This window comes from Oncorhynchus mykiss, chromosome 32 (genome assembly GCF_013265735.2).
Source record: "Oncorhynchus mykiss isolate Arlee chromosome 32, USDA_OmykA_1.1, whole genome shotgun sequence".
NCBI classification, from domain to species: Eukaryota; Metazoa; Chordata; class Actinopteri; order Salmoniformes; family Salmonidae; genus Oncorhynchus; species Oncorhynchus mykiss.
This window is the reverse complement of record NC_050572.1, coordinates 25,083,872-25,111,126: the sequence shown is the minus strand read 5'-3', so window position 1 is coordinate 25,111,126 and position 27,255 is coordinate 25,083,872. Positions and strand designations below refer to the sequence as shown.

The following is a 27,255-nucleotide window of genomic DNA, read 5'->3' as shown; positions in this document are numbered from 1 at the left end:
ACTGTAGCATTAAGATTTCCCTTCACTGGAACTAAGGCGCCTAGCCCGAACCATGAAAAACTGACCCAGACCTTTATTTATCCTTCACCAAACTTTACAGTTGGCACTACGCATTGGGGCAGGTAGCGTTCTCCTGGCATCCGCCAAATCCAGATTAGTCTGTCGGACTGCCAGATGGTGAAGCTTGATTCATCATTCCAGAGAACGCCTTTCCACTGCTCCAGAGTCCAATGGTGGCGAGCTTTACACCACTCCAGCCGATGATTGGCATTGCACATGGTGAATTAGGCTTGTGTGTGGCTGCTCGGCCATGGAAACCCATTTCATGACGCTCCCGACAAAGAGTTAATGTACGCGCTACACGCTTCAGCCCTCATCGGTCCCGTTCTGTGAGCTTGTGTGGCCTACCACTTTGCAGTTGAGCCGTTGTTTCTCCTAGACGTTCCACGTCACAATAACAGCACTTACATTTGACCTGGGGCAGCTCTAGCAGGGCAGAAATTTGATGAACTGACTTGTTGGAAAGGTGGCATACTATGATGGTGCCATGTTGAAAGTCACTGAGCTCTTCAGTAAGGCCATTCTAGTGCTAATGTTTGTCTATGGAGATTGCATGACTGTGCTGGATTTTATACATCTGTCAGCAACGGGTGTGGCTGAAATAGCCGAATCCACTAATTTGAAAGTGCGTCCACATACTTTTGTATTTAAAGTGTATATTATGAAGTCAACTGAAAATGAAGCCCATTGAAAGAGAAAGTAAAAAGTAAGGCATAATTGTTTGCTTAATACAACCACGAATCTATCAAGAGGCTAGAACCAAAGCCGGTTTCTGTTTAAAAAGAATTAAGCTACAAATTGTGATACTTTATCTATTAGAAAGAAAGGTAGAGAGTGACGATGAATAAATAATAAATATAAAAAAGATCATATCTATATACATTTAAGTGGTGTAAAATATTCTATCCACTCCTGTAAAAGAGGAGTAAATATTAAACCTATAACCATCTTATTCAACACTTGAGTCCCTTTATCCTAGCACTCAATCATGAAAATATGTCCTTAAAGAAAAAAAATAATGCTCAGGTCCATCCAAGAAAGAACATGTAATACCTTTGGCTTTCTAAATAGTACAACGAGACAATGAGAAACAAGTCATGTATTTGGGCAGTGTATGAGAACACCCCTGATATGTAGAATATGTTAGAAAGCCATGTTTACATCCATAGTAAAAACTGTGGGACAGACAGACAGACAGACAGACAGACTGTCATACAATCAATGCTGGTCTCGCATTTAGCCTTGAGTCAAGGCTTTGTAAGGGAGGGAGCCACATCCAATCACCCATGAGACAAATGAACAGGCTATGGCACTTATGACAAGCTGTATTGTACACAGTCCAATCGGCAACCATGGTGTACCAACATTCATACAGCAGAAAGGGTTAAAACATTCACTTGGCCGTAGAAATGCACAACGACTTATAATACCTGAAGATTTCAATAAGCAGAAAGACACACTCCTTTTTGTCCATGAAACAGTCTTAGAGTCAGGACACCTATATCTGTACATTCACTTGTATGATTGTATTTCCTTTACCTTTTTCTAACAAAAGCTTTTTGGGAGAACATGGTATACAGTGAGAGAGCAGAGCACTCAATCATCTCCAGGAAAATCCACATAGGCTACCTCTTATTTAGCTGCAGCAGGGAAAATACAATTAAAACACTGAGCTAACTCTCAATCTCAACTATCACATCAATAAAAGTACACATTTCTTGCTGTTTGTGCGATAAATAAAGACAACCTGATGTAGTTCCAAAAGCAGCACTCCAATGAAACCTTTTGATTGGCTGAATCCCTGAATCGATCAATCATAGCTCTCCCTGGGGGGAAAGGGGGCATGGCTCTGCTCCTCTTCCTCGTCCCTCAGTGACAATGCTGTTCCCTGAACGCCAGGGGAGGACTGCTGTGCTTTGATTGGACAGTTGGCCACCATGTGACTGATGCTCTGGCAAAAATGGCACTTCTTGGGCTGAGGAGGTAGCTGGCATTCTTTGGCATGGTGGTCAGGTCCTCCACAGTTGTAGCATCTAGAACACAGTGGGAGAGGAGAACACACAAATATAATAATTTCAGACAGGTAACACATTCTTCCACCAGAGGGCAGTGTTCTTCCACATTTAGTTTCAGATTCCTGAATTTCCCCAGATCTCATCTATACTGAACAAAAATATAAACGCAACATGCAGCAATTTCAAAGATTTTACTGAGTTACAGTTCATAGAAGGAAATCACTCAATTGAATAAATTCATTAGGCCCTAATCTATGGATTTCACATGACTTGGCAGGGGCGCAGCCATGGGTGGGCCTGGGAGGGCATAGGCCCACCCACTGGAGAGCCTGGTCCACCCACTGGAGAGCCTGGTCCACCCACTGGAGAGCCTGGTCCACCCACTGGAGAGCCTGGTCCACCCACTGGAGAGCCAGGCCCAGCCAATCAGAATGATTTTTTCACCACAAAAGGGCTTTATTACAGACAGAAATACTCCTCAGCACCCCCCTCATCAGACAATCCCGCAGTTGAAGAAACTGGATGTCCTGGGCTTGGGTGGTTACTTGTGGTCTGCATTTGTGCCAGGTTGGATGTACTACCAAATTCTCTAAAACAACGTTGGAGGCGGCTTATGGTAGAGAAATTACCATTAAATTATCTGGCAACAGCTCTGTTGGACATGCTGCAGACAGCATGCCAATTGCACCCTCCCTCAAAACTTGAGACATCTTGAGACATTATGTTGTGACAAAACAGCTGCCTTTTATTTTCCCCCAGCACAAGGTGCACCTGTGTAATGGCCATGTTGTTTAATCAGCTTCTTGATATGCCACACCTGTCCGGTGGATAGATTAGGTTGGCAAAGGAGAAAGGACCACTAACAGGGATATAAACACATTTGTGGAAAGAAATTGAGAGACATTCTTTTTTGTGCCTCGAACATTTTTGGGATCTTTCATTTCAGCTCAAGAAAAAATAGGACCAACACTTTACATGTTGCGTTTATATTTTTTGTTCAGTATATTATATGATTAAGTCAATCTTGAGAAAGTATCCGCGTTAATAGAATTACGGCCTCTTATGTATGCATAGTTTATTTACTGCATGATTGTATGTATGTGTGCGTGTGTAGGTGTATGCTTGTGTGTGATCATTTTAGGAGGTGTATAGTGCATTAAAACCAATGCCTTAATACAGACATGTCACACAATCTTAAATCAGTAGATGTTGAGACTATAATGACAATGGGGAATTTTGTAATTGCATTAACTCCAATGCAGATGAAGCCCTGGAGCATCAGAACCTTCCCAAGCTTACTACCACTTCCCTCCTTCCTCTGTCCTCTGCCCTTTTCCTCTGAGTACCAACCCCCTACCAAACACACATACACAAACACATAGACCCTCTCCTAGGGAGCCGTTGGTTATTGATCAGTGTGGGCACCAGGGTGGGAGAGGAGAGCAGAGGGGGCTCTTTGTTTCAATACTGCACCCTGAGCTCTAACCCCTGACCCCTCTTTCTCTCTGGCTTTGCCTTCCCCCCACCTCATTTACACAACACACCCACCGTTGCCATGGCAGCCATGACCTATGACCTCTCTCAGGGCACTTACATCTGGTATCAATTAAATGGATAGGATCCTTTTCCCTTTTCTGCATCCCCTATTCCCTCTTTACGTCTGAATCCCACTGTTATGATTGTGAGTCAGCGAGAGAGACAGAGACCGTGTTAGATACACTCACATCTATGCAGTGTTTGATGTCATAAGAATCAATAGGCACATAGGTGCCGATTCAGACCTAGGAAATGTACGCCTTTTTAACGCAGACTTAGCATATGTAGGTAAGACTTGAATGTAGACTATGGAAAATGCATTCAAAATATAGAAAGATAGTCATGAAAACATATGCATATTTGTCTCAGTTTCAGAACCCATGGGTAGATTTAAAAACACTCTTGATTTTACACATGATTTCTGTTTAGGGAATAATCATGAATCCTACTTCATGGAAAAATAGAGCCTTTACGCACTAACCCCAAGAAGTTGGTTTTATTCGTTCAGAAAGTTGCCACATTCAGATCATTAATGGTAACATTGGAAGTAGTATAGCCTACAATATAATTATAATATGGAGAATAGTATACAATAGTATGATATAATAAATATACCCGCACTGCTTAAGTTCAATGTCAGAATATGCATAGAGAGAAAAGTACATACAAAGGGAATAAAGTTATATTTATACGTGTGTAACTCTGTCCTGAATTTCCCCCAAAGAGGATAGATAAGTCTGTTTGATGTCAGCATTGTGGCTAAAACCGTAAACTTGCCAACTTTCATGATGATGATACCAGATATTTTCAGTGACTTCAACACCCTCAGACTATTTGTAAACAACCTTGCCAGATAAGCTCGTTGTTAATATTGCAGCGATCTTCATATTTAATACTATAAGCAGGGTCTTACAGTGTCTCCGAATCATGGAATTATTTTGAGTGAGTGGGGATATCTGGAGATGCATGGTTCGGCTATGCGCCATTTAAAGATGTTAATTGAACAGTCTCACCTGTCCCCCTTGGAGCGTCGTTTCTGTTGCCCCTTAGGCCTCTTCTCACTGCCCACACACTGTGCTCCCCCTGGCCCCGTCACCGTGACAGACTCTAGGCCTTTAGACGACTTCTTGAAGGTAAACTCCACCGCCTCGCCCTCCTTCAGGCTACGGAAGCCCTCCATGTGCAGCTTGCTCTGTGTAGGTTGAGAGGTGGAATAGGTGGTTAGAGAACAGGGATAGGAAACTGTTCCAAAGCCAGAAGATCTCTATGTCCAGTTTGCTTTCTGTAGGGGAGAAGAAGCATGAGTGCGGCATGAGAACTGTTCTAGGTGAGGGTAGAGCGAGAGCTTACTCTGTGAGGGAATGGTTCTAAGCCTATGAAGGACTGTGGAGAGCAGTTCTGAGACCAGATAGGGTGCCCTTCCTGTGCCTACACGGTGTGAATGTATTTCCCAGCCTGGTCAAGAAGCAGACACAAAAATAGGAATTAATTGCTTGTGCAAATAGCTGGTCCGCTTCACATGTTGTCTTCTGAGGTGATTACAGCTAAGAGCTGTTCCTTAATTGGGTTGTACATGCATACATCAATGTTCTGCATAGGTTTCAATACATCAATGGAAACATCCAGGCCCTCTCTCTCAGGGGCTAACCCCTCAGCCAATCCAGATTCCAGTCCCATTGACAGCCCTGTTAAAACATCAATGACTACTTACAACACCCCTCCCCCTTCAGAATGTGTGTGTGTGTGGACAGCGTTACCCCTCCCCCAAGATAGTCACAGCATTCCAAGCTCCAACCACCTCACCTTTCTCTCCACCACCACACACACACCAGCCAATAGACTCTCCAAAAGAACTACATCTGGTCAAGTCCCAGACTGATCACTGCTAAAGATGCTGGGAAATGGGGGTTAATTTTTGCTGGCCAAAGCTGGCCAAAGGCACATAAAGAATGGTTTCAAGAACATTTGTGTCCACCTTGAGAAAGACATTTCCTTGTCATTGTCACCCTTGATCCAGGGGCTCTGGAAAGGGAAGCTTGAATTTCGTGGCAACTTAGTTCTATCTTCTTCATGTGCTTTGCCAAGCTGCCTGAGCAGCGGTAGGTATGACACCAATTTGATACCATGAGTGTTCCAAATGTATAAGTCTAAAGAGCTCAATGTGAAGAATCATGCCTTGTTCAAGACCTTCCAGAGACACAGAAAGTGTCACTCATCATTATACTCTGCTCATAGAATTGTTTTGTTCAAGCCAATCTTAAAATGTTGTAGAGTAGCATTTGATAATGATGATGGGGAGAGGGCTGTGATGTGGAGGGTCAGTTTGCATGCCACCTGTCTTAACTCAGACACCCATCTCTCTTCTGGGGGGGTTGAAGTGATCATGGTGGGAAAGGAATCCAGGTCATGATGGCCTGACAACCTTCAGCATTCCTTCCTTCAGTACCAACCCCCGTCAGGAGCTGAACGGCCCGGAACTGTCCCCTGAACTCTCCTCTTTCAATCACCCCCCACACCTCTACCTCTCTCGACTGCTTTCTTGTGAATTAACACAGCTCTCAAGCTCTCCCTTTATCTCTCTGTTTCTTTCAATCTCATTCTCTCTCACACACAAATACACACTTATCCACACAATCACACACTCATAATAACCCAACACACACGCACTCTTAATCCCCCCCACACACACACACAATCTCTCCACCACACACTCTTCATTCACATATTAGCCAGATCATTCACAGATTAGTACAAGATCACAGCCAGCAGGATTTCCTCTCTGCTACATTGATAACAGCAGTCATTGTCCAGCAGCACCTACAGGCCCCCCCTATAAGGGCATAGGTGGATTAGGAGCAGGGTAATGTGGGAGTTTGAGAACTTTTTAAAAGGTGAATCACTAATTTTCTTCCTTTCGATTAAGCAATTTATGGTAACATGTAGCAGAGAAAATTGAGGTCAGGACTCAATTTTTACAGAGGGCGGAGGACTGGGGGTGGATGGGTTGGGGCTATGGGCAGAGGGGCTGGGTGGGTGGGAGTCAGGGTATGGCTAGTTTGGGGTGGGTGGGCTGCCATACGAGAGGCCAAGTCCCCTGATGTTTGAAGGCCTTTATAACAGGAAGCAGGGTTGGAGGGGGATTGAGAGGAACGAGCCTTGTTCTGTTTAGACTAACCCCTGTCGATCTCCGTTTAGACTAACCCCTGTCTCCCTGTCTACTCCTTCTAAATGCAATTGCTAATATTAGCACTTTCGGACCAAATCCCCATGTAAATCAATCTCCCCCGGTTAGCATGTTTTAAATGTCATGGCCCAACTCTACCTTGAAGTCCCTCAGAGCTCTACCTTAACTCAGGAAGGATAGAGGAGAAGGGAAGAGTCTCGGCCATTATGGTACTCAGCCCTGTTGATAATCTACAGGTTAAATTGATGAAACAACCCTGGATTCATTAGGTTGTCCTTCTGTTAGGATGCTTCGCATTCCATTCCATTTGAAACAAGATTAGATTTCCCCTCCTGTTTTACTAATTCCGAAAAGTTAGATAACACTTATTCCCCCAGGATTGACTGTCATTCATTATCAGCCTTTGTAACGTTTTAGGAAAACAAAAAATTGTCAATATTTTGTTTTATATTGAACCCGTTCTTTGTTATTTCAAAATCAATATTCTCATTCTCAGACCTTTCATTTTCTAGTAGGTTTATTAAAATAACAAATACAAACAATCTATTATTATGAAAAAGTATGATTTTTGTCGGTAAGTGTTTCATTCATTAGCTAGTTTTAGGGCAATATGAAAATCAATTTCCCTAAAGGCTACCATAATCTTGCAACACCTAATCAGAAACATAATCAGATTCAACAACTGATTGATTAAACCAAGCAGTTTTGTTCTTGGCTGTCTTATATGTTCCTTTCGAGAAGTTATTTCACATTATGTCACTTCTTGACAACAACATTAAGCTTCTTATTTTACAACTGATTTCAGTTGCCATCATGCAGGCTAGAAAGATGATGGGCCTTGGGTTCCAGTTATGAAATATCATCTGAACATCTTTATTTATGATGCTGGTTTTGATTTGGAAATATTAGCTACATAATAAGTTATAACTGAGTAATAAACTAATGTAGGCCTAATAAGAGTTTTTTAGTCTGTAAAAATAACTTATTAACCACACGCACTGCTGAAAAATAGGCCTACCTATTTTGGTAAAGGCTCAAACTAGAATCAGCTGACTATTTCAAGATAATGTTGTCAAATGTTTAAAATAAATTAAAAGCCCTATTGCCTCTTGCCTAATCTATGAAAACATGTAAACTATGAATTCGTTTTGAATGAGTGCAGGAAATGGATTTTTCAAGCACTATAAACAATGATAGATAGGCCTATATATTTGCATGATCGATCAATCTCTAATCATAAATTAAAACGCTGAAAATGCTAAATCACGGAGGGAAACGAATAATTACCTACCTTAACGAAAACATCACAAACGTGTGATATTTAAGTTTAAGACATACACTTGCACAAAAACGCGACAAGGGGGCATTTGGACCTGATTCGAGCTCGAGCCAGGCCTTGATGAACATCAACACCACATTCTTCGAGTCCCAGACCCACAATGGAGCTCACCTGATGAACGAATACATCGAGAGTCTCCTCGAGCGGTGTCCCATCTATGTTGGTCATGGACAGGAACCCGAAACCCATCCGGACGTTGAACCATTTACACACGCCGCTGCCACGAGACGAACCCAGATCCTCCTCCGATCCAGTGGCTTCCTCCTCTTCGTTCTTTGCACAGCCCCCTTTCGAGAGAAAAATAATGCCACTCAGTCAGTTTAGAAAATATAGATGTTTGAAATATATCATATCTTGTCAACAATCCTGGCAGGAAAACGAGTTGGGCCGGCTCTTACACTGATGTTTTTCAGAATCAGTGCCTTGAAGAAGGCATTTAATGGGTTGCGAAATGGGATAGAGCTAGAGAGCAGCGCAGCAAGCTAGGAACACATGGTTGTAAACACTGCTGATATTCGAAACAATGTCGATATATTATCCATACGATATACATTTTTTTATTTTGAAAAGCTGGAATATTAGACGGTCTCTTTTTCAAGTTGTTTCGAAATGGAAACGTATACGCTAATAGTGATAATAATATACATAATAAGTATTATACATAACAAGGCGATAATAATTATGCATTATTATAAATACTAATATGTGTAAAAAAAAAAAATATCATCAAAATTGATCAATTTAATAAATATAAACTTTTTAAACTGATCAATCATTATAATAATCCAGATTGTAACTTGTTGATTTACACGGTACAGGCCTAAATAATTCCCAAGCACACAAGGGATTGACTCTGATAATGTAGCCTAAATAAAAGTTTCATCCCATGAGGAGCCACGAGAACACAATATCTTTGAATATTTGAAGAAAAAAATATAGAAAATATTAATCTTGAATATTCAGTTACCAATGAAAAGTATAAAGCCAAAGGCATCACCTATAGTCATACTTTATCCCAAAACTTCACCGCAAGCACTGAAAACCATTCTTCCGTGAAAAGAGATAGTAGGTTCCAAATCGAAGAACAAATAATCACAACAACATTCTCAGGCAAAAGTGTTTCGGAGAATGTTCCTAATTTGAACACTGATGACAGTCCTACCTGTAAACTGCTGTTCGAAATAAGAGCCCATCCCTTTCCCGGGTATATTTTAATCCAGGTTTACCGTGTCCTCCTCTCCCAAATCCCCCTGCCCGGCCCTGTCCACCTCCAACCCTTCTCCACTCTACACAACACTTTCCCGCAAACGGTTCAATAACAAAGACGCAGAAGAGGAACGGGTCAGCAGTGGAGACAATCAAAGAGGGTTGGAGATACTTTCGCCCTGACAACCAGTGGTGTAAGACTGCTGGGAAGCATTTCTCAAAAGAATCCCCAAATCTGAAAGACAATGCAATGAAACCCAACCCACCCTCTTTTTTTTTTTGTCTCTTCTCATAAAGAGATCTTTCCATCGAATCCCCCCCAAAGATCTTCAAAGAACCTTTGGAACCATTAGAACAATTGCCTGTACCTTCTGCCATGGTTTGGGGGGTTCCTGGGTCTCCTACAACTCCAGAAGAATCAGACAATAAACGCTGGTTGTATCGTCAACAAGCCCGTTTTTCAGTAATCCCTCTTTGAAAAATATTGTATTTTCTTTCTCCTGGTCTCTTGTACAATATGGAGAGCGAGCCCCCTCTGACTCTCCTATACCTCTAATATCAACCCCCACCTTTTCGGTCCAGCCCATGTGATGCTCAATTGCGATCTTCTGGCTGATAAATTAGACATTCCACGGTGATAGGGCCCAAATTCACAGAGCGACCAATCAGTGGCAAGGACCACCTAACTGTTAGCAGCGGGGCCTTGAGCGAGCCCCACTCTTTTTCAGGACAGGAGAGAGCCACAACCCCCACACTGCCTGGAGCATTTGAATATGCATAGTCAGTCACTCATGTGCATGGTTTCACGGAAACCATCCAAATTAAACCTTGCTCTTCCACATTCCACACCATCATGTTTGAAGTTAAAACGAATTACATCTAAATCCAGAAGCAGAAATCAACCTATAGCTGTGTTCTGTTTAAGTTTGTTGCATTCACACAAAACACACTACAAACATCACATTAAAATACATATATAAACCAAACAGAACATAGGTCGATATCAGAAAAATACATTCAGCAAGGGACAGGAAAAAAACATGAACATTTAAAGTAGCTGATCTTGCAAAAAATATCCAGGATATGCCTACATGCATTCACCTTCGTTATTTCGTTTGAAACAATTTGAGCTAAGATATTTTGCTACTGTCATACATGTTTAGGACTACTATCGACCACACGCTGTAAACAAATAAATGAATGCGTATCTCTTGAGATATTCGTTCCACACAACCCTCCGGTGAAGGATGCTCATCATATACCATAACTTGCACGGTCTGTGAAAGGTCTTTTAATTGACTGATTTCCCTCAGAATCGCTGACGGATGCAGATAATGAATGTGAACGTAAACAGAGGGATTGTGTTGCCTTGTGTGAGAGGAGGGCCTATCTTTATAGGCAACACTTCTAGGCTATATGTAAAACCTGTCGGTCCCGGCACAGATTTGACACATATTGACACAGCTATTTATGGCCTCTGAAACCCAATGGTTCCGTGACGATGAGTCACCTTTACCGGATCTGCGCTCTAACTCAGCCATCTATGCTTTTCAGTGGGAACTGTCATGACATTGACAGTGCAGGTGTCATCCGGCTTTCCTTACAGCACTGACTATGCAGCATTAACTCAATAGGCTACAAGACTTCATTTGATACAAGGGAACCTCATCACCTGCACCCTCCTGCCTTACCCTTCTTCTTTACATGTGGGCCAACAAGACCACGTGTGACAGTCATTTTGGGATGGACATAGGATTCTCCATCTTACCAAACCATGAATCATCCTAGAGCATGACCTACCAAAGAGATATGTAGAGAGAGAGAGAGAGAGCGAGAAAGAGAAAGAAAGAGAGAGAGATATGGGGAGAGAAAAAGAGTGATAGAGAGAGCAAGAAGAAGAAAGAGGGAGTGTGGCAGATGGAGGGATCCAGGGACAGAGAGAAAGAGAGAAAGAGAGATGAAGAGCGAGAGGGGTTAGCTAATTAAAGCTAAATGACTGGTTTCATTCATATTCTCCTCTAATAATCCTCTGTCTCTCAGGCCAGGCTGCTACACTGCAGGCTTCTCTGGGTCACCATGGAGACGATGGGCCCTGGATCTGTCTGTCAGAGAACAAAGAGGGCTGGCCTTAAGGTGACCCGTGTCATACACTGGGGCTTAGTAATTACAATTCCTGGACACGTGCTCACTGGTCACACACACTGTAACCCCCCACCCAACTGCCACACACACACGCATGCTAGCAAACACACAAATGCGTACACCCACACCACCAGATGTTATGTAATAGTGACTGAAAGGGCTGGGGGGGTCTATGTGTTGACCATCATTCCTCTAACAGCAGGCAGGATATCTGTAAGATTATCTACAACCAGGCTGCAAGAGTCTATTGTGTTTATCTTTTGATGAGGATTCATTCATTTATTGTGTGTATGTTGTGTGGGGCATGAGGTGTACTGATCCATGTTTTCATATCAAGAACTGCTTTGAGTAGTTCACCTGTGAAACACACATGTTAGGGGCCTTGTGGTTGGTTGAATGAGAAAACAGCCCAGTGGCTCCATATGGTTTCAGCTGTCAGCTCCCCTCTCACCTTCCTCCCCCAGGGGGCAGAGCACTGATCAATAAGCTGATCCATCTATACCTGATCCATATATCATACTATGATGTTCTGTCAGATAGTCTTCTCTCCCACAAAAAAAACTAACATTTTGTTAGAAAAGATTGTGGCTTTTACATCTACTTTTTTCAATTACTGTGGTCAATTCTTTAGATGCACGTGGTCATAACTGATAACACTTGTCTTATGTTCAGAACCTTTGATTGAGCATTCATTGGAGTTAAACACTTCTTTCACCCATGAGTTATTCATGCAATGTCAACGTTTTTTGTGAAATACCATGAGAACATTTTCTTTAGTCACCAATGCATCAAATAATGATAGGCTCACTGTTTAGTTAATGCATGATACAATTTTCAAAACGGATATTTTTGAAATGCTGAATAGAAGGTATATAGCTATGTACCAGTATGTACCATTTTACAGCATAAAACAAATAAAATTGTATCCAATGTTAAGTTTGGAGCATGTTGAGAAAAATGTCTTACCGTTTCAGTAATCTTACTGTAAACAGCACATACATAGAATAAATCATAAGATATAGGGGTAGTATGGCATGTACTGTAAAGCAGAAGCCTACAGTAAAAAGGTATTGGGATAGCCTGTTATGCCAGTTCTGCCCCATGCAACATTGCACAAGAATCAACTTTTCTATGTGACCTGTTACTGTAACTGCTACAGTATCACCTCTCTCTCTCTGCTTGACAAAATCATCAGCTTACAGTGTATCAATGAAACTCAGATAATGAGTGGAATATACTGTAATTTACAACCCAAGTATTTCAGCAGTGCATTGTACACTACTGCACCATAATTTCAAATAGAAGCACATAGGGCAATGTGCAAAGAGGTACTCTATTATATTGAAGCACACTGGCTGATGGAGTATGATAATGATGTAGTATTTACAGCCACATCCATATTTGATTTGGTTTTACCTTCCAACTTAAATGTATGTAAATTGATACATTTATGATGTAAAAATATAGCATTTGACAATGTTTGGAAGTTCTTCAAATGTATACTAAACCAGGCACTATACAATTTTGGTTCAGTAGTTCAGTAGTATGATTACCCGTTTTTAACAATGAATAAAATGTATCTAGAGTGTTTGATTGGTTCATGTGTTGAAGTCAGTAACATGGAATAAGACTATTGGGGCTGTTGAGAGATCTTAAGGTGAGACAGTTTATCTCTAAGCCATCTGCTGAGGGAACCAATACATAAAACTACTGTGACACTGTCTGTTGGTTTTGCTGATTATCTGCCAAAAGGGGTTGAGCACAACGGTCCTAAAAAACAGTTCATTTTCACATAAGAATTTCAGATATTCACAGTCGTGTGTTTGAGTGTGTATGTGTGTGTGTCAGAGCAGATAACATTTCTAGCTCACATTTGACGATAAACGCTCAAATAGCATTTTTGTTCTCTGTTTTATTGTCTCATATACCGGATAGGTGCAGTGAAACGTGTTGTTTTACAAGGTCAGTAGTACGGCGCCCCTTGTGATATTTAGGATTAAGTGCATTGCTCAAGGGCATATCGACAGACTTGCGTATTCGAACCAGTTTCTTTTTGGTTACTTATCACTAGACTATTTCAGCACCTCGGACAGCTCTTATCGTTAAAGCGAACGCCCTAAAAACAAACCGTTAATGTTTTTTTTGAAAGTTCTATCTAGCCCGTCCACGAAGACTAGGCCTAGTATTCAGAAGAAGGATTCATTTATCAAGACACAACGTTGTATTTTTTCATATAAAGTCAATTCCAGAGCTACAACACGGGATTGATGATTTACTTCAAGGTTTCTCGAGCTATATCGTTATTCGACAACGAAAAGTGTCCATGATAAATTGTTCTCACAATTCAAACTCGTTTTAATGATACACGGAGTCCCCCTAGTGGTAACGGATGTATATGCATGCACACAGTGAGAGATGACATCTTTCTCCATCATCGCTAAAGACCACTGAACCTGTCACTTTCATTAATACCGTATGCCTCGGATGCTCACCAGTCATATTTCTCACATCAAGATTACTGTTAAACAATGTCTCTCTCATCCCACTAGATGTCACTCTGGTTCTGTTACAATTTTGCGGGGGCCTATACTGGATCGAGGCTTGTTTGAATGAAATAGATGGAGAGTTTATATTTTGATGCATGAAACCTAAAGACAAACTCATATACAAATCATAATGAAGACAATATCAACAGAATAACATAATGAAACAAATTTTGTTAGCTATATATGCGAATGATATTTGAATGATGGGTAAAATAAGAAGCCTTTACAAAATAAAATAAAAAAATAAAAATAAGAAGCCTTAGCCTATAAAAAGCAACACAAGCACAGTCAGGTTCCCTCCATAACAGAAAACCCTGACTGATTATTATGGAGAGAGGCTAGCTGTGCCAGTGGACTCGATCCGGGGAGAAGATCCTAGCCGTGGGTGTCCACTCCACTCCGGTTCCCAGTGCCCGCTGCCGGTGCTGCGGCCCTAATCTCACCGTGCGAGTGGGTATCTGCCTCCCAGTAGCTAATCCTGCCAGGCCTTCTAGCTCGTCCAAAATGATGTGGTGGGTGGCATCATCTTTCATCTCAACCATCAACTTCAAAGCTTCCACATATTTAAATGTTTTAATGTTTTCGACATCCTCAGCCCACGGATGCTTCGTGGAATTGGAAATATCCCGTGTGAAATGCAATAATGATCAAGGCGAAGTATTTCAAAGATTTACGATTCTGAGTTGTTTGCTTCTATCTTTATTGGTATGGAACAAAATAAATCATAAAAGTGCTCAAGGTGCCACACAAGAGCCCTTAGCCCTCTGTTATTTTATCTTTGTCATTGCTTTCACTCTCCACTACCATAAACTGACAAACTGTGTTCCACAGCCTGTAGCCATAGGCTATTTCATATAGCCAAAATCATACAAGTTTAATCTCTTTTGTGCAATAAATAGACGTCAATGTGTCCATATTGTAACATAAAGCCAACATAGCCTATAGTGTGAACAGCCAAATGATCCGTGAGAGAACGGATTTTCAAATAGGAGGATAGCAAGAGAATGCAACGTATCCTACTTCTTTCTACCCATAGATACTGAGTTAAAGTAACCATATATAGAGCAAACGAAGGCAAAAGCAATAATAGGCTACCCATTTGTTCCACGCGCGTTCTATTTTCCTCTCAGAACAGTGCGCGGGGTTAATCCATAGACAATAAAACCAGGGTTAATCCCACCCACCCTGCTCACCCCCGCAGCTTGGTGCTCAGCCACCCCTCCCCCTCTTCCTCCTGCTGAGTTTCGTGAGAAAACGATCCATTTAAAAACCGTCTGCCTAAAACCGAACGTCGACCAAGTCTACGGTTCTGGAGATGTGATGGATTCTAACGGGTTGTTCCCGGAAAAGCATGTTTAAATGCATAATCAAGGGAGACAAGAGACGGGATAAACAAGGGGTAGCGTTAGCAGGCGGGCGAGAGCAATTGCAGAAGACAAAGGTAACTGTGCTACGAACTATGTGATGAATTAACAGTCGAGAAGAACAATTGGGAGTGTGCAGGAGGCAGTTTGAAAAAAGCTCCAGAGATTGTCTTTTGAAATATGAACAGAGCGACATGCTTTTTTTGTCTCCATCTCTTGAGCTCTCGGTGGTCGGGAAGCATAACAACCCTAACATGACGATGCCCTGAAATGGTAATGACAGTCAGTCATTATGAGAAGCTAAACTGTAACTGTTAGAGACATATCTGCTCTTCATGGATATACAGGGAGAAAGGAGAGGTTCGGTTAAAAACACATTATCAGGAAAAATGATGGTTTGAGAGGCTATAGCTTAGATGTTTGAAGGGACATGTATTCGATTCTTTGCGTTCAAGTCGAAAATCGAACTCAAGCCACGAACGCTGGCACTCTGAAATCTATAACGAAACGCACAAGCCACTGCAGAGATTGAGTGGCTTTTCCCACATTTTTTTCTTGCTAAGTGTGTATACTTGAAGACTATAGGCTACATGTTGATGAAAGAGACTGACATAGATCTACTTATGATATAGTTTCAACGAAAGCACATAGCGGTCTATAGGCTACTTTCAGCACCTCGGACAGCGACCAAAATGACACGGCTGCGCAAGAAAGCTTTCATTGCACTTTTCTTATTCACTCTTTTCATCTTCGGGACCATGATGGGCCTCAGAACACTGAAACCCAGCGATGGCTTCTCAGACCTTGCCCCGGGGATGGGAGAGTTTGTGAGGGAAAGAGGAGGCGACCATCGACGGCCAGTCTCAAACGACATGGTAGTTTCCCCTGGTCAGTCCCATCTAGCCAGCGACACCAAAGTCGTCTTCACAAAATCCGACCGTGACTACAGTATATTCTACGACGTACAAATATTCTATTACCTGTGGTATGGCACCCCACAGATGGACGGTAAATATATTCACTGGGACCATGTGCTAGTGCCGCACTGGGACCCTAAGATCGCCCCCAGCCACGCCAAAGGAAGACATACTCCTCCAGAGGACATTGCGTCGAGTTTCTTCCCGGAGCTAGGACCATACAGTTCTAGAGACCCCTCCGTGCTGGAGTCACATATGTCGCAAATTGAAGCGGCTGCAGCAGGTGAGGGATTTTGGCACCACTAACCCCCCAAACTTAAATATTACCACCAAAAGGTGTCCTGAACATGATACTGTAACTCTCAAATATTGAAGTATTAAAGTAGCTTCACTTAAACTCCTCCATTCATCTGCACCAATTGTATGAAGGGTTGTTCTATCCTTATGTCAATATTTATACCAGAGACATCACTAACTGTTTCCGCCTCAGGTGTACTGGTTCTGTCCTGGTATCCACCTGGCATTGCAGACAACCATGGTGAGCCATGTGAAGACCTGGTGCCTGCTGTCATGGACGCTGCCCACAGACACAGCATCAAGGTAACTGGTGAGAGAACCGGTATGTTTTTACAATTTCTGGTGGTTTACTGAATTCATAAATGTCTGGCTGCATGGTTGGGGTCGATTCCATTCCAATTCAGTCAGTTGGAATTTCAGTTGACTTCCGGATTGGACTGAATTGAAATGGAATTCACCCCAACCATGGCTGGCTGGCAGTGATGATTGGTTGGTAGGTGCTTCCAGGTTTATGTTGTTCACTCAGATTGTGTAACAGTATGTCACAAGAGACTATGTTAACTCCGACCTCTGTTGTAGTAGTCTAAGTGAGTATCAGTCATGGCCTTTGAGCCTAGATAAAAACGTAGAAATATTCCTGCTACCAAAACTAAGTGAGCAGCCACAGTGTACGTCATGACTTCACTGTGTTCACTCGAAGACAGACGCAATGCATTTCATTTTTAGAGGGTGAAGTGTGGGATTTTGGAATGTATTTTCTATGTATAAAACCATCTGTTGTAGCCCACTTTCTTCCTCCATCTTGTATATTATTGACGTAGACAGAGAAAACACATTTCTTCAACAACCTCACGAGTCTTTGGGTGCTTCACAAGGTCCTCTGAAGGCAGACAAAAAAAATAATCAGGATTTTTAAACCGAGGGAAGACAGTTTCCATTTGACTTGGAAGAGTGACTCAGGGGACACGGTTCAAGCCCCTCTTATACTGCTTGACTTTCAGTCTATTGAAGCCAGTATAGATGTGCTGTACATTCATGCACGCACCCACACAAGGACACACTCACACAAACAGCATTGGCATAACTGGGGCTGACCATGCAGCCTGAGGCCTGTGTGCATGGCACGAGAGGGTCTTGCGCGGGTGCGGGCACGGGCACACACGGGCACACACACACACACACACACTTTATACAGCTGAGGAAAGAGCCTCGTTGAACAGCACATCAGCTCACCTTGCCACTCTGCCTCTGATTTCAAAACCAGCCACGACACAAACTGACAGCCCAGCTCGGTCGCTGCTGTGTCAAACACATTGTTGCCATGGAAACTGTTTATGAAGACCTTGCAGCCTCTTAAAAGAAAGAGAGCCAGAGAGAGGGAGTGGGTGTTCTTTCCTTTCTATCTAGCCCGCCACGCTCCGTCATTCATGGCTCGACTGTTCTATCAACTGTTGACGGTGAGGTGAAGTAGACCTTTTGCTATACAGCAGCTGAGGTAAACATCCTAGTTGTCAGGCAGTTTAAGATTGGTCCAATATATGTTTGTGCTGTCTCAACAATGACAGTAGGTGTTGGCTATACAGCACAAAGAGATCTGGGATCAGGCTCGTCTAATCCTGGGGTGAGAGAGGGCAGCTGCCACAGTCGTATTCATGTAATTTGGATCATACACAGTCATCTGTGTCACAGCAATCACAGCCATCTAAATGCTGAGAGACTCCCTGTTGATCCTTCAAGGTGTGGTGTATGAAATCTGGATCAGATCCAGGTCTCCCTTAAAGAAAATGTTTTTAAACCTCAAGCGATTTCATCCTGGTTTGATGTTTGATGTATAGACCTTATATGTATGCCATATGCTGTATGCTGTAAGGCCCCGGTATGGTTCATTGAAGGGTTGGCAGGTATTATCTCTCAGTTGCAGCAAAGACACAGAGTCACAGAGAGAAAAAGGCCTTAGGTAATACTTTAAAGTAGAGAGTATTATTGCCTTAAAGTAGAGAGCAGTATCCTGATTATTATCTCCAGCAGATAAAGTTCACTGCCGCGACACTGGAAGGAATACAACTCCAAAATCCCTTCTCTTTTCTTAAAAGAGGATGGAGGATCACTTGAGATCAAAGAGAGGGTGAGGTCCTGAGTTTGGATAATGGATATGATCGCTGGGAGCAAGGAGTGTCTGCTTCAGTGGTCCACTCTTCCTCATCCTCCTCGCTGCAGTCTCTTTCAATTTTCAAGAAACTAAAACTCAGTCCACATCCTGCTCCTCTCTCTAAAGTTAGCTCCTGGGACACGCTCTCTCGCTCGCACACACGTACACACACATCATTCTGTTTGATTGCTGATGTTACCTGGAACAATCCCTATGGGGCCCCAGAGTCAGAGAAGGAAGATTTATTTAAAGATGATCCACCAGCTAAGTGATCTCTGATTGGCTGATCCCAGCCCGGAGGCCTCTGACACACACTGTTCGCCTGGTCCCCAAAATAACTGTCATTCTGGATGGACACTGGGATGCATGAAATTTGAGTACCCACATATTGATTCTCTGAGCCTCAGGAAAAGGTTATCTATTTAAGGATGGATAAGCTAGTTGGAGGATACATGACGAAGCACATTGGTTTTACCAATAATGAAGCATTTCTGAAATCCATTTCCATTGTCCTCTAAGAGTTGCTGAATATTTCCGTCTGTTCATGTACCTTAGGATTATTTTACTATGCCAGTGATTTGAACAGTCAAACTCACAGATGGTGCTCACCACTCACCACACCTTACCAATTGAATTCTGAAGGCATTGCCATACTGCTTTTTAATACCAAAATCAAATGGCAATGTGCTGATATACTACTGAATGTTACTTCTTCCTTTACAGAACCGTGTTTACATTCAAGTGGTATAATAATGCTTCAAAGACCTTGAAAATGTGTATTGCAGAGAGTATTGTCCTCTTTATTAAGGGTTTATAATGATCCATATCCCTACTCTGTTCACACAGGTGGCGTTCCACATCCAGCCGTACAAGGGTCGGACCGACCTCAGCATGCATGATAACATCAAATACATCATTGACAAGTAGGTTGATCTTCCACTGTCCTATACATCCACATCTCCTCTTTTTCTCTTTCTCGCTCTCTAGATCATTGACAAGTAGATTGGCCTTCGACTGTTCTGTACATCTGCGTCCTCTAGCCAGCCACTCCACTTCTCATCTAACCTCCTTTCCTTTCCTTTCTCCACTTCTATCTCCACTCTCACTTCCCCCCATCGGTCTCTCTCTCCTCCCACTTCTCTCACTCGCTCTCCCCACTTCTCTCTCGCTGTCTCTCGCTCTCCCCACCTCTCTTCCTTTCGCTCTCTCTGCCTCTCTTTCTCAACATCACACTCATACAGATGAAGATTTTCTTTTCACTTACTTTAAGCCAAAGGTCAGAGCTCTGCTTTCCATATTAATGTCCAGTGTCATTGGAGGTCTGGGGATCTGGAGAAATCTGAGTCCTCTTCAGGTCTGAAGGAGGTAGAGAGAATGAAACTGCAAGTAGCCTTTGTCCTGATTGGATTACTTTCACTTTCATTATTAGAGTATTCATCTGAGGGCTTTAGACAATTGATAGTGCCACTAAAAGATGTGTACCTGTGGAAAAATGTATGAAAAGAGTTTGGCTATGGAACAGAACAGCAGTAGCCTGCAGGTCCCACATCTCTTTGCGCCGTCTTGCCAACTCCAATGGTCATTGTCAGGCCAAACATATTCATAACAACAACAATAGTAGAGGACAAACGTAGAGGGCAGAAAACGAATATGTGATTGTTTATCTAATGAGGCATGATAGTGATCCACCTAAACATTGTCCAAACATTGAGACACCCTCTGGGGTTGGGCGGTAGGGTTGGTGTATCGTTGTCAAGCTTACTGAACAGTGATGATTGTGATTGAGGACAAGTCTAGTATACCTTGTTTCCAGGGCGAGATGTTTCTGCCAACTTCTGCACAACCAACTGTGCTATCCATCTGCCTGAAAAGAAACCACAGAGAGAATGAGAAGGGAGGGGGGAGGGGATGCATTTCTATCATCTGATCTCTCCATCTACAATGTTCACACACTCCAAACTTGCTCTTGAAAATAATAGCACTATTCCACATAATAGCATTTTCTGTAGACATCTGACACTTCACCCAATTGAGAACGCTTCTGTTGGCAGAACCTGCTACTTTGTAACAAGTGTATATATCCTACTGTTCAAAAGTTTGGGGTCACTTAGAAATGTCCTTGTTTTTTAAATAAAAGCAAATTTTTTTGTCAATTATAATAACATTAATTTGATCAGAAATACAGTGTAGACATTGTTAATGTAATTTTTAATGGAATATCTACAGTTGAAGTCGGAAGTCTACATACAGATTAGCCAAATAAATTTAAACTCCGTTTTTCACAATTCCTGACATTTAATCCTAGTAAAAATTCACTGTCTTAGGTCAGTTAGGATCACAACTTTATTTTAAGAATGTGAAATGTCAGAATAATAGTAGAGAGAATGATTTATTTCAGCTTTCATTTCTTTCATCACATTCCCAGTGGGTCCGAAGTTTACATACACTCAATTACTATTTGGTAGCATTGCCTTTAAATTGTTTAACTTGGATCACACGTTTCGGATAGCCTTCCACAAGCTTCCCACAATAAGTTTGGTGAATTTTGTCCCATTCCTCCTGACAGAGCTGGTGTAACTGAGTCAGGTAGGCCTCTTTGCTCGTGCATGTTTTTTTTGTTCTGCCCACAAAATGTCTATGTGATTGAGGTTAGGGCTTTGTGATGGCCACTCCAATACCTTGACTTTGTTGTTCTTAAGCCATTTTCCCACAATTTTGGAAGTATGCTTGGGGTCATTGTCCATTTGGAAGACCCATTTGCGACAAAGCTTTAACTTCCTGACTGATGTCTTGAGATGTTGCTTCAATATATCCACATAATTATCCTGCCTCATGATGCCATCTATTTTGTGAAGTGCACCAGTCCCTCCTGCAGCAAAGCACCCCCACAACATGATGCTGCCACCCCCGTGCTTCACGGTTGGGATGCTGTTCTTCGGCTTGCAAGCCTCCCCCTTTTTCCTCCAAACATAACGATGGTCATTATGGCCAAACAGTTCTATTTTTGTTTCATCAGACCAGAGGACATCTCTCCAAAAAGTAAGATCTTTGTCCCCATGTGCAGTTTCAAACCGTAGTCTGGCTTTTTTATAGCGGGTTTGGAGCAGTGGCTTCTTCCTTGCTGAGCGGCCTTTCAGGTTATGTCAATATAGGACTCGTTTTACTGTGGATATAGATACTTTTGTACCTGTTTCCTCCAGCATCTTCACAAGGTCCTTTGCTGTTGTTCTGGGATTGATTTGCACTTTTCGCACCAAAGTACATTAATCTCTAGGAGACAGAACACGTCTCCTTCCTGAGTGGTATGATGGCTGTGTGGTCTCACGGTGTTTATACTTGCGTACTATTGTTTGTACAGATGAACGTGGTACCTTCAGGCATTTGGAAATTGCTCCAAAGGATGTATCAGACCAGGTCTTGGCTGATTTCTTTTGATTTTCCCATGATGTCAAGCGAAGAGCCACTGAGTTTGAAGGTAGGAATTGAAATACATCCACAGGTACACCTCCAATTGACTCAAATGATGTCAATTAGCATATCAGAAGCTTCTAAAGCCATGACATAATTTTCTGGACTTTTACAAGCTGTTTAAAGGCACAGTCAACTTAGTGTATGTAAACTTCTGACCCACTGGAATTGTGATACAGTGAAATAATCTGTCTGTAAACAATTGTTGGAAAAATTACTTGTGTCATGGACAAAGAAGATGTCCTAACCAACTTGCCAAAACTATAGTTTGTTAACAAGAAATGCAAAACACCAGTCTCAACGTCAACAGTGAAGAGGCAACTCCGGGATGCTGGCCTTCTAGGCAGAGCTGCAAAGAAAAAGCCATATCTCAGACTGGCCAATAAAAAGAAAAGATTAACATTGGCAAAAGAACACAGACACTGGACAAAGGAACTCTGCCTAGAAGTCCAGCATCCTGGAGTCGCCTCTTCACTGTTGATGTTGAGACTGGTGTTTTGCAGGTACTATTTAATGTAGCTGCCAGTTGAGAACTTGTGAGGCGTCTGTTTCTCAAACTAGACATGCTAATGTACTTGTCCTCTTGCTCAGTTATGCACCGGAGCCTCCCACTCCTCTTTCTATTTTGGTTAGAGCCAGTTTGCGCTGTTCTGTGAAGGGATTAGTACTCAGCGTTGTACGAGATCTTCAGTTTCTTGGCAATTTCTCGCATGGAATAGCCTTCATTTCTCAGAACAAGAATAGACTGACGAGTTTCAGAAAAAAGTTTTTGTTTCTGGCCATTTCGAGCCTGTAATCGAACCCACAAATGCTGATGCTCCAAATAATCAACTAGTCTTAAGAAGGCCACTTTTATTGCTTCTTTAATCAGCCCAACAGTTTTCAGCTGTGCTAAAATAATTGCAAACGGGGTTTCTAATGATCAATTAGCCTTTAAAATTATGAACTGGATTAGCTAACACAACGTGCCATTGGAACACAAGAGTGATGGTTGCTGATAATGGGCCTCTGTGCGCTTATGTAGATATTCCACTAAAACTCAGCCGTTTCCAGCTACAATAGTCATTTACAACATTAACCATGTCTACACTGTATTTCTGATCAATTTCATGTTATTTTAATGGACAAAAAAATTGTTTTTCTTTCAAAAACAAGGACATTTCTAAGTGACCCCAAACTTATGAACTGTAGTGTGTGTGTAATATATACATATATATATATATTTAAATTAAATAATATCTGACTGTGGTGGGTGCTACACATTGGAGGATTGGCTATCTATGCTAATGATAAGTTTATCTTCTTGCATGTTCACTTCTCTATAAAAATAAGTGTGATTTGCATGTATACTGCAATTCAGATTCTAGCTGCATATGTCAACATCAACTAAACTAAATATTTACCTCATAGGTACGGGAACCACGGCGCCTTCTACCGCTTCAGGTCGACTACAGGGCGGATCCTTCCTCTGTTCTATGTCTACGACTCCTACCTGACCTCGCCTGAAGCCTGGGCCGACCTGCTCCACCCCGCCGGCGCCCACACCCTCCGCGGCACGCCCTACGATGGTGTCTTCCTCGCCCTGGTTGTAGAGGAACGCCACAAACAAGAAATCCTGGCCGGTGGCTTCGACGGCATGTATACGTACTTCGCCTCCAACGGCTTCTCCTTCGGCTCCTCTCACCAGAACTGGAAGGCAGTTAAGGCCTTCTGTGATGGTAACAACCTGCTGTTTGTGCCCAGCGCCGGGCCAGGATACGTCGACACCGCAGTGAGGCCATGGAACAACCACAATACGAGGAACAGGGTCAACGGACGCTATTACGAGACTAGCCTGCAGGCGGCGTTGTCTGTGCGGCCGGAGATTGTGACCATCACGTCATTCAACGAGTGGCACGAGGGGACACAGATTGAGAAGGCGGTGCCTAGGAAGACGGTGTCGCGGCTGTATCTCGACTACCAGCCCCACCGGTCAGATCTGTACCTGGAACTCACCAGGAAGTGGGCCGAACACTTCAACAAGGAGAAAGACAAGTGGCTCATGTAGTGGACAGGACTCCTGACTGGACTGGGTTCGATGGGAATAACGCCTTTTGGGTGTGACTGGAGCAAGTAAAAATGAGGAGCTTTTCACACTACTGAGCTGAACCGGACCGAACCAAACCAAGCTGCATTGAGCGGGCCTGGTTAGTGGTTACACGTCCTCTATAGTTGCTGGAACCATGTTGGAAAGAAAAATAGCACATCCAGCACAGTTTGATTTGGGTCATGATAGTTTGAAAATGGTAGGAGTGGCCTCACTGCTGGGTATTCTGGGTCGATAGGAACTCCTCTATGGATTTATTTAGACAGTGAAGCTAAAACTTGCAAATTTGGCCATATTCTCCAGCATTTTGGATTTGAGATAAAATATTTCATATTAGGTGATAGTACAGAATGTCACCTTTTATTTGAGGGTATTTTCATACATATGTTTTACTGTTTAGAAATGAAATACCTTAATGTATCTAGTCAACCCGTTTGAATACCTTATTTTTTTCATAAGTATTTGGACAAATTCACTTATAGTGTATTAAAGTAGTCAAAGGTGTTGCATTTGGTCCCATATTCCTAGCACACAATGACTACATCAAGCTTATGACTCTACAAACTTGTTGGATGTATTTGCAGTTTGCGTTGGTTGTTTATCGGATTATGTTTTTCCCAATAGGAACTAAATGGTCATTATAAAATGGGTGGTTTGAGCCCTGAATGCTGATTGGTAGACAGCCATGGTATATCAGATTGTATACCACATGTATGACAAAACATTTATTTTTACTGCTCTAATGAAGTTGGTAACCAGTTTATAATAGCAATAAAGTACCTCGGGTTTGTGGTATATGGCCAATATACCACGGCTAAGGGTTGTATCCAGACACTCTGTGTTGCGTCGTTCATAAGAACAGCCCTTAGCTGTGGTATATTGACCATATACCACACCCCCTCATGCCTTATTGCTTAAATAATGTACTGGTGTCACTTTTATTGCTTCATTGTCCAAATAAATACAAAGGGGAGTGTATGCCTTTGACTGGAACAAATGGGACTGAGACTGCTCACACCATTGACTTAAGCCAGGTGGAATTGTTTCAATCAGAGGGCAAGATGGTGGTTCCACTATATTGCTTACACCCATACAATCCTATTACACTTATCCAACCCTCTCAGATCTTCCAAAGTGTCTAGGGTGAGAGGGCTAATGGTTGATTTGGGATTCAGGGTTACACTCATGATTTAACCTGTCTCTGTGTTCATCAACTCTTCTGTTCTCTCAAATGAACATTCCAGAGGACTTTTCATCACGATACCTGGTTTCTTTTTGAACATCTGAATATACAACAACGTTTAATCGGTTGGTTACCTCGACTTATGTAGGTGGCAAGAAACTGTCTGTTTTGAGTGACTTAAGTCTATTCCTTTCAAATTAGTTATGTTATGATGATTGCCACAGTAATGATAGAGCCATTGGGATCATGTAGTGTGGGTGAATTCTGTTGTGATGATAGAGCCATTGGGGTTGTGTAGTGTGGGTGAATTCTGTTGTGATGATAGAGCCATTGGGGTTGTGTAGTGTGGATGAATTCTGTTGTGATGATAGAGCCATTGGGGTTGTGTAGTGTGGGTGAGCTTTGAGACTTTCTGACTTATTCTTTCCTGTATTACTTTGAAATGGTGAAAAATAAATGTATTGTCTGTTTCCTATCTGAGAATACTTTGTGTTTGAAATAGGGTGGGTTCGACTAAGCCAAATCAGCAACGGTCAGATCCACCATTTGGGAAGGAGCCTGTTCTGTATTACACTCTTCTATCATTGTCAAGCCAAACTGTAATAGCTACTTTATCAATTAGAAACCATGGGGTCAGTGCTGAATCGGCTGACTACCAACACCTTGTGGACTACCAGTGGAGGCTGCTGAGGGGAGAACGGCTCATATTAATGTCTGGAATGGGTATTATTATGAGCCATCCTACCCTCAGCAGCCTGCCTCCACTGTTCGCTACACTGGCTGTCCTGCTCCACACACACACAGTACCCAAGCACATCACCCGTTAACACCAACTACCCAACCAGGCTTTGGCGTTGTGCGGTTATATAAATGTCAGGCTTCACAGCCCCGTGCGATGGCAGGCCCCAACGCTCCTCATCATTACTGATCTTTCTAGGGCCAGGTGACAGATCAGATGATGTGTTCGTACCATTATAGCTCAATGGTTCAGATGACGTGTTCATACCATTATAGCTCAATGGTTCAGATGACGTGTTCATACCATTATAGCTCAATGGTTCAGATGATGTGTTCCTACCATTATAGCTCAATGGTTCAGATGATGTGTTCCTACCATTATAGCTCAATGGTTCAGATGACGTGTTCATACCATTATAGCTCAATGGTTCAGATGATGTGTTCATACCATTATAGCTCAATGGTTCAGATGACGTGTTCATACCATTATAGCTCAATGGTTCAGATGACGTGTTCATACCATTATAGCTCAATGGTTCAGATGATGTGTTCATACCATTATAGCTCAATGGTTCAGATGATGTGTTCATACCATTATAGCTCAATGGTTCAGATGATGTGTTCATACCATTATAGCTCAATGGTTCAGATGATGTGTTCATACCATTATAGCTCAATGGTTCAGATGATGTGTTCATACCATTATAGCTCAATGGGTCAGATGATGTGTTCATACCATTATAGCTCAATGGTTCATACCTCAGAATGTCACCCATCGAAGGGCAGTGAACTGTGAGAGAGACAGAGAATATAGAGATAGAAGGATGAAAATAGAATTTGACTGACAAGACAGTGGGAGTGCATGAATAAATAAATCATTGACTTTCTTTGAGTCCAGTATCATCTGTGCCTGAACTCCAAACTGATATTCTTCGTTCCACAATGATGAAATGGACCATATCAGTTTGGATTCTAGGTTAGCGTCATCCATAGAGAGCTTGTTCATCCTTGATCAAACTGCATGC

The 27,255-nt window shown here is 42.3% G+C and overlaps 2 protein-coding genes across 6 annotated transcripts; one reads left to right on the top strand and one right to left on the bottom strand.

The window, feature by feature from the left end:
- Positions 1-868: 868 nt before the first annotated feature.
- On the bottom strand, positions 869-23,760 carry LOC110489411 (protein lin-28 homolog A). 5 transcript variants are annotated; one of them, XM_036970890.1, is made up of 6 exons: positions 23,627-23,760; positions 20,558-20,619; positions 20,020-20,111; positions 8,246-8,421; positions 4,625-4,803; positions 869-2,093 (listed from the first exon to the last, which is right to left on the bottom strand). In XM_036970890.1, exons 4-6 carry the CDS (start codon positions 8,321-8,323, stop codon positions 1,871-1,873), a joined length of 480 nt encoding a protein of 159 aa, XP_036826785.1. In that variant the 5' UTR covers positions 8,324-8,421; positions 20,020-20,111; positions 20,558-20,619; positions 23,627-23,760; the 3' UTR covers positions 869-1,870. The 5 variants fall into 5 exon arrangements, with proteins under 5 accessions (XP_036826785.1, XP_036826786.1, XP_021417799.2 ...); XM_036970891.1 differs by lacking the exons at positions 20,558-20,619; positions 23,627-23,760 and adding an exon at positions 20,238-20,358; XM_021562124.2 differs by lacking the exons at positions 20,020-20,111; positions 20,558-20,619; positions 23,627-23,760 and adding an exon at positions 9,709-9,911.
- On the top strand, positions 15,232-27,116 carry LOC110488163 (glycoprotein endo-alpha-1,2-mannosidase-like protein). Its single transcript, XM_021560252.2, has 4 exons — positions 15,232-16,592; positions 16,800-16,909; positions 19,602-19,678; positions 23,634-27,116. Exons 1-4 carry the CDS (start codon positions 16,085-16,087, stop codon positions 24,268-24,270), a joined length of 1,332 nt encoding a protein of 443 aa, XP_021415927.1. The 5' UTR covers positions 15,232-16,084; the 3' UTR covers positions 24,271-27,116.
- Positions 27,117-27,255: the final 139 nt, after the last annotated feature.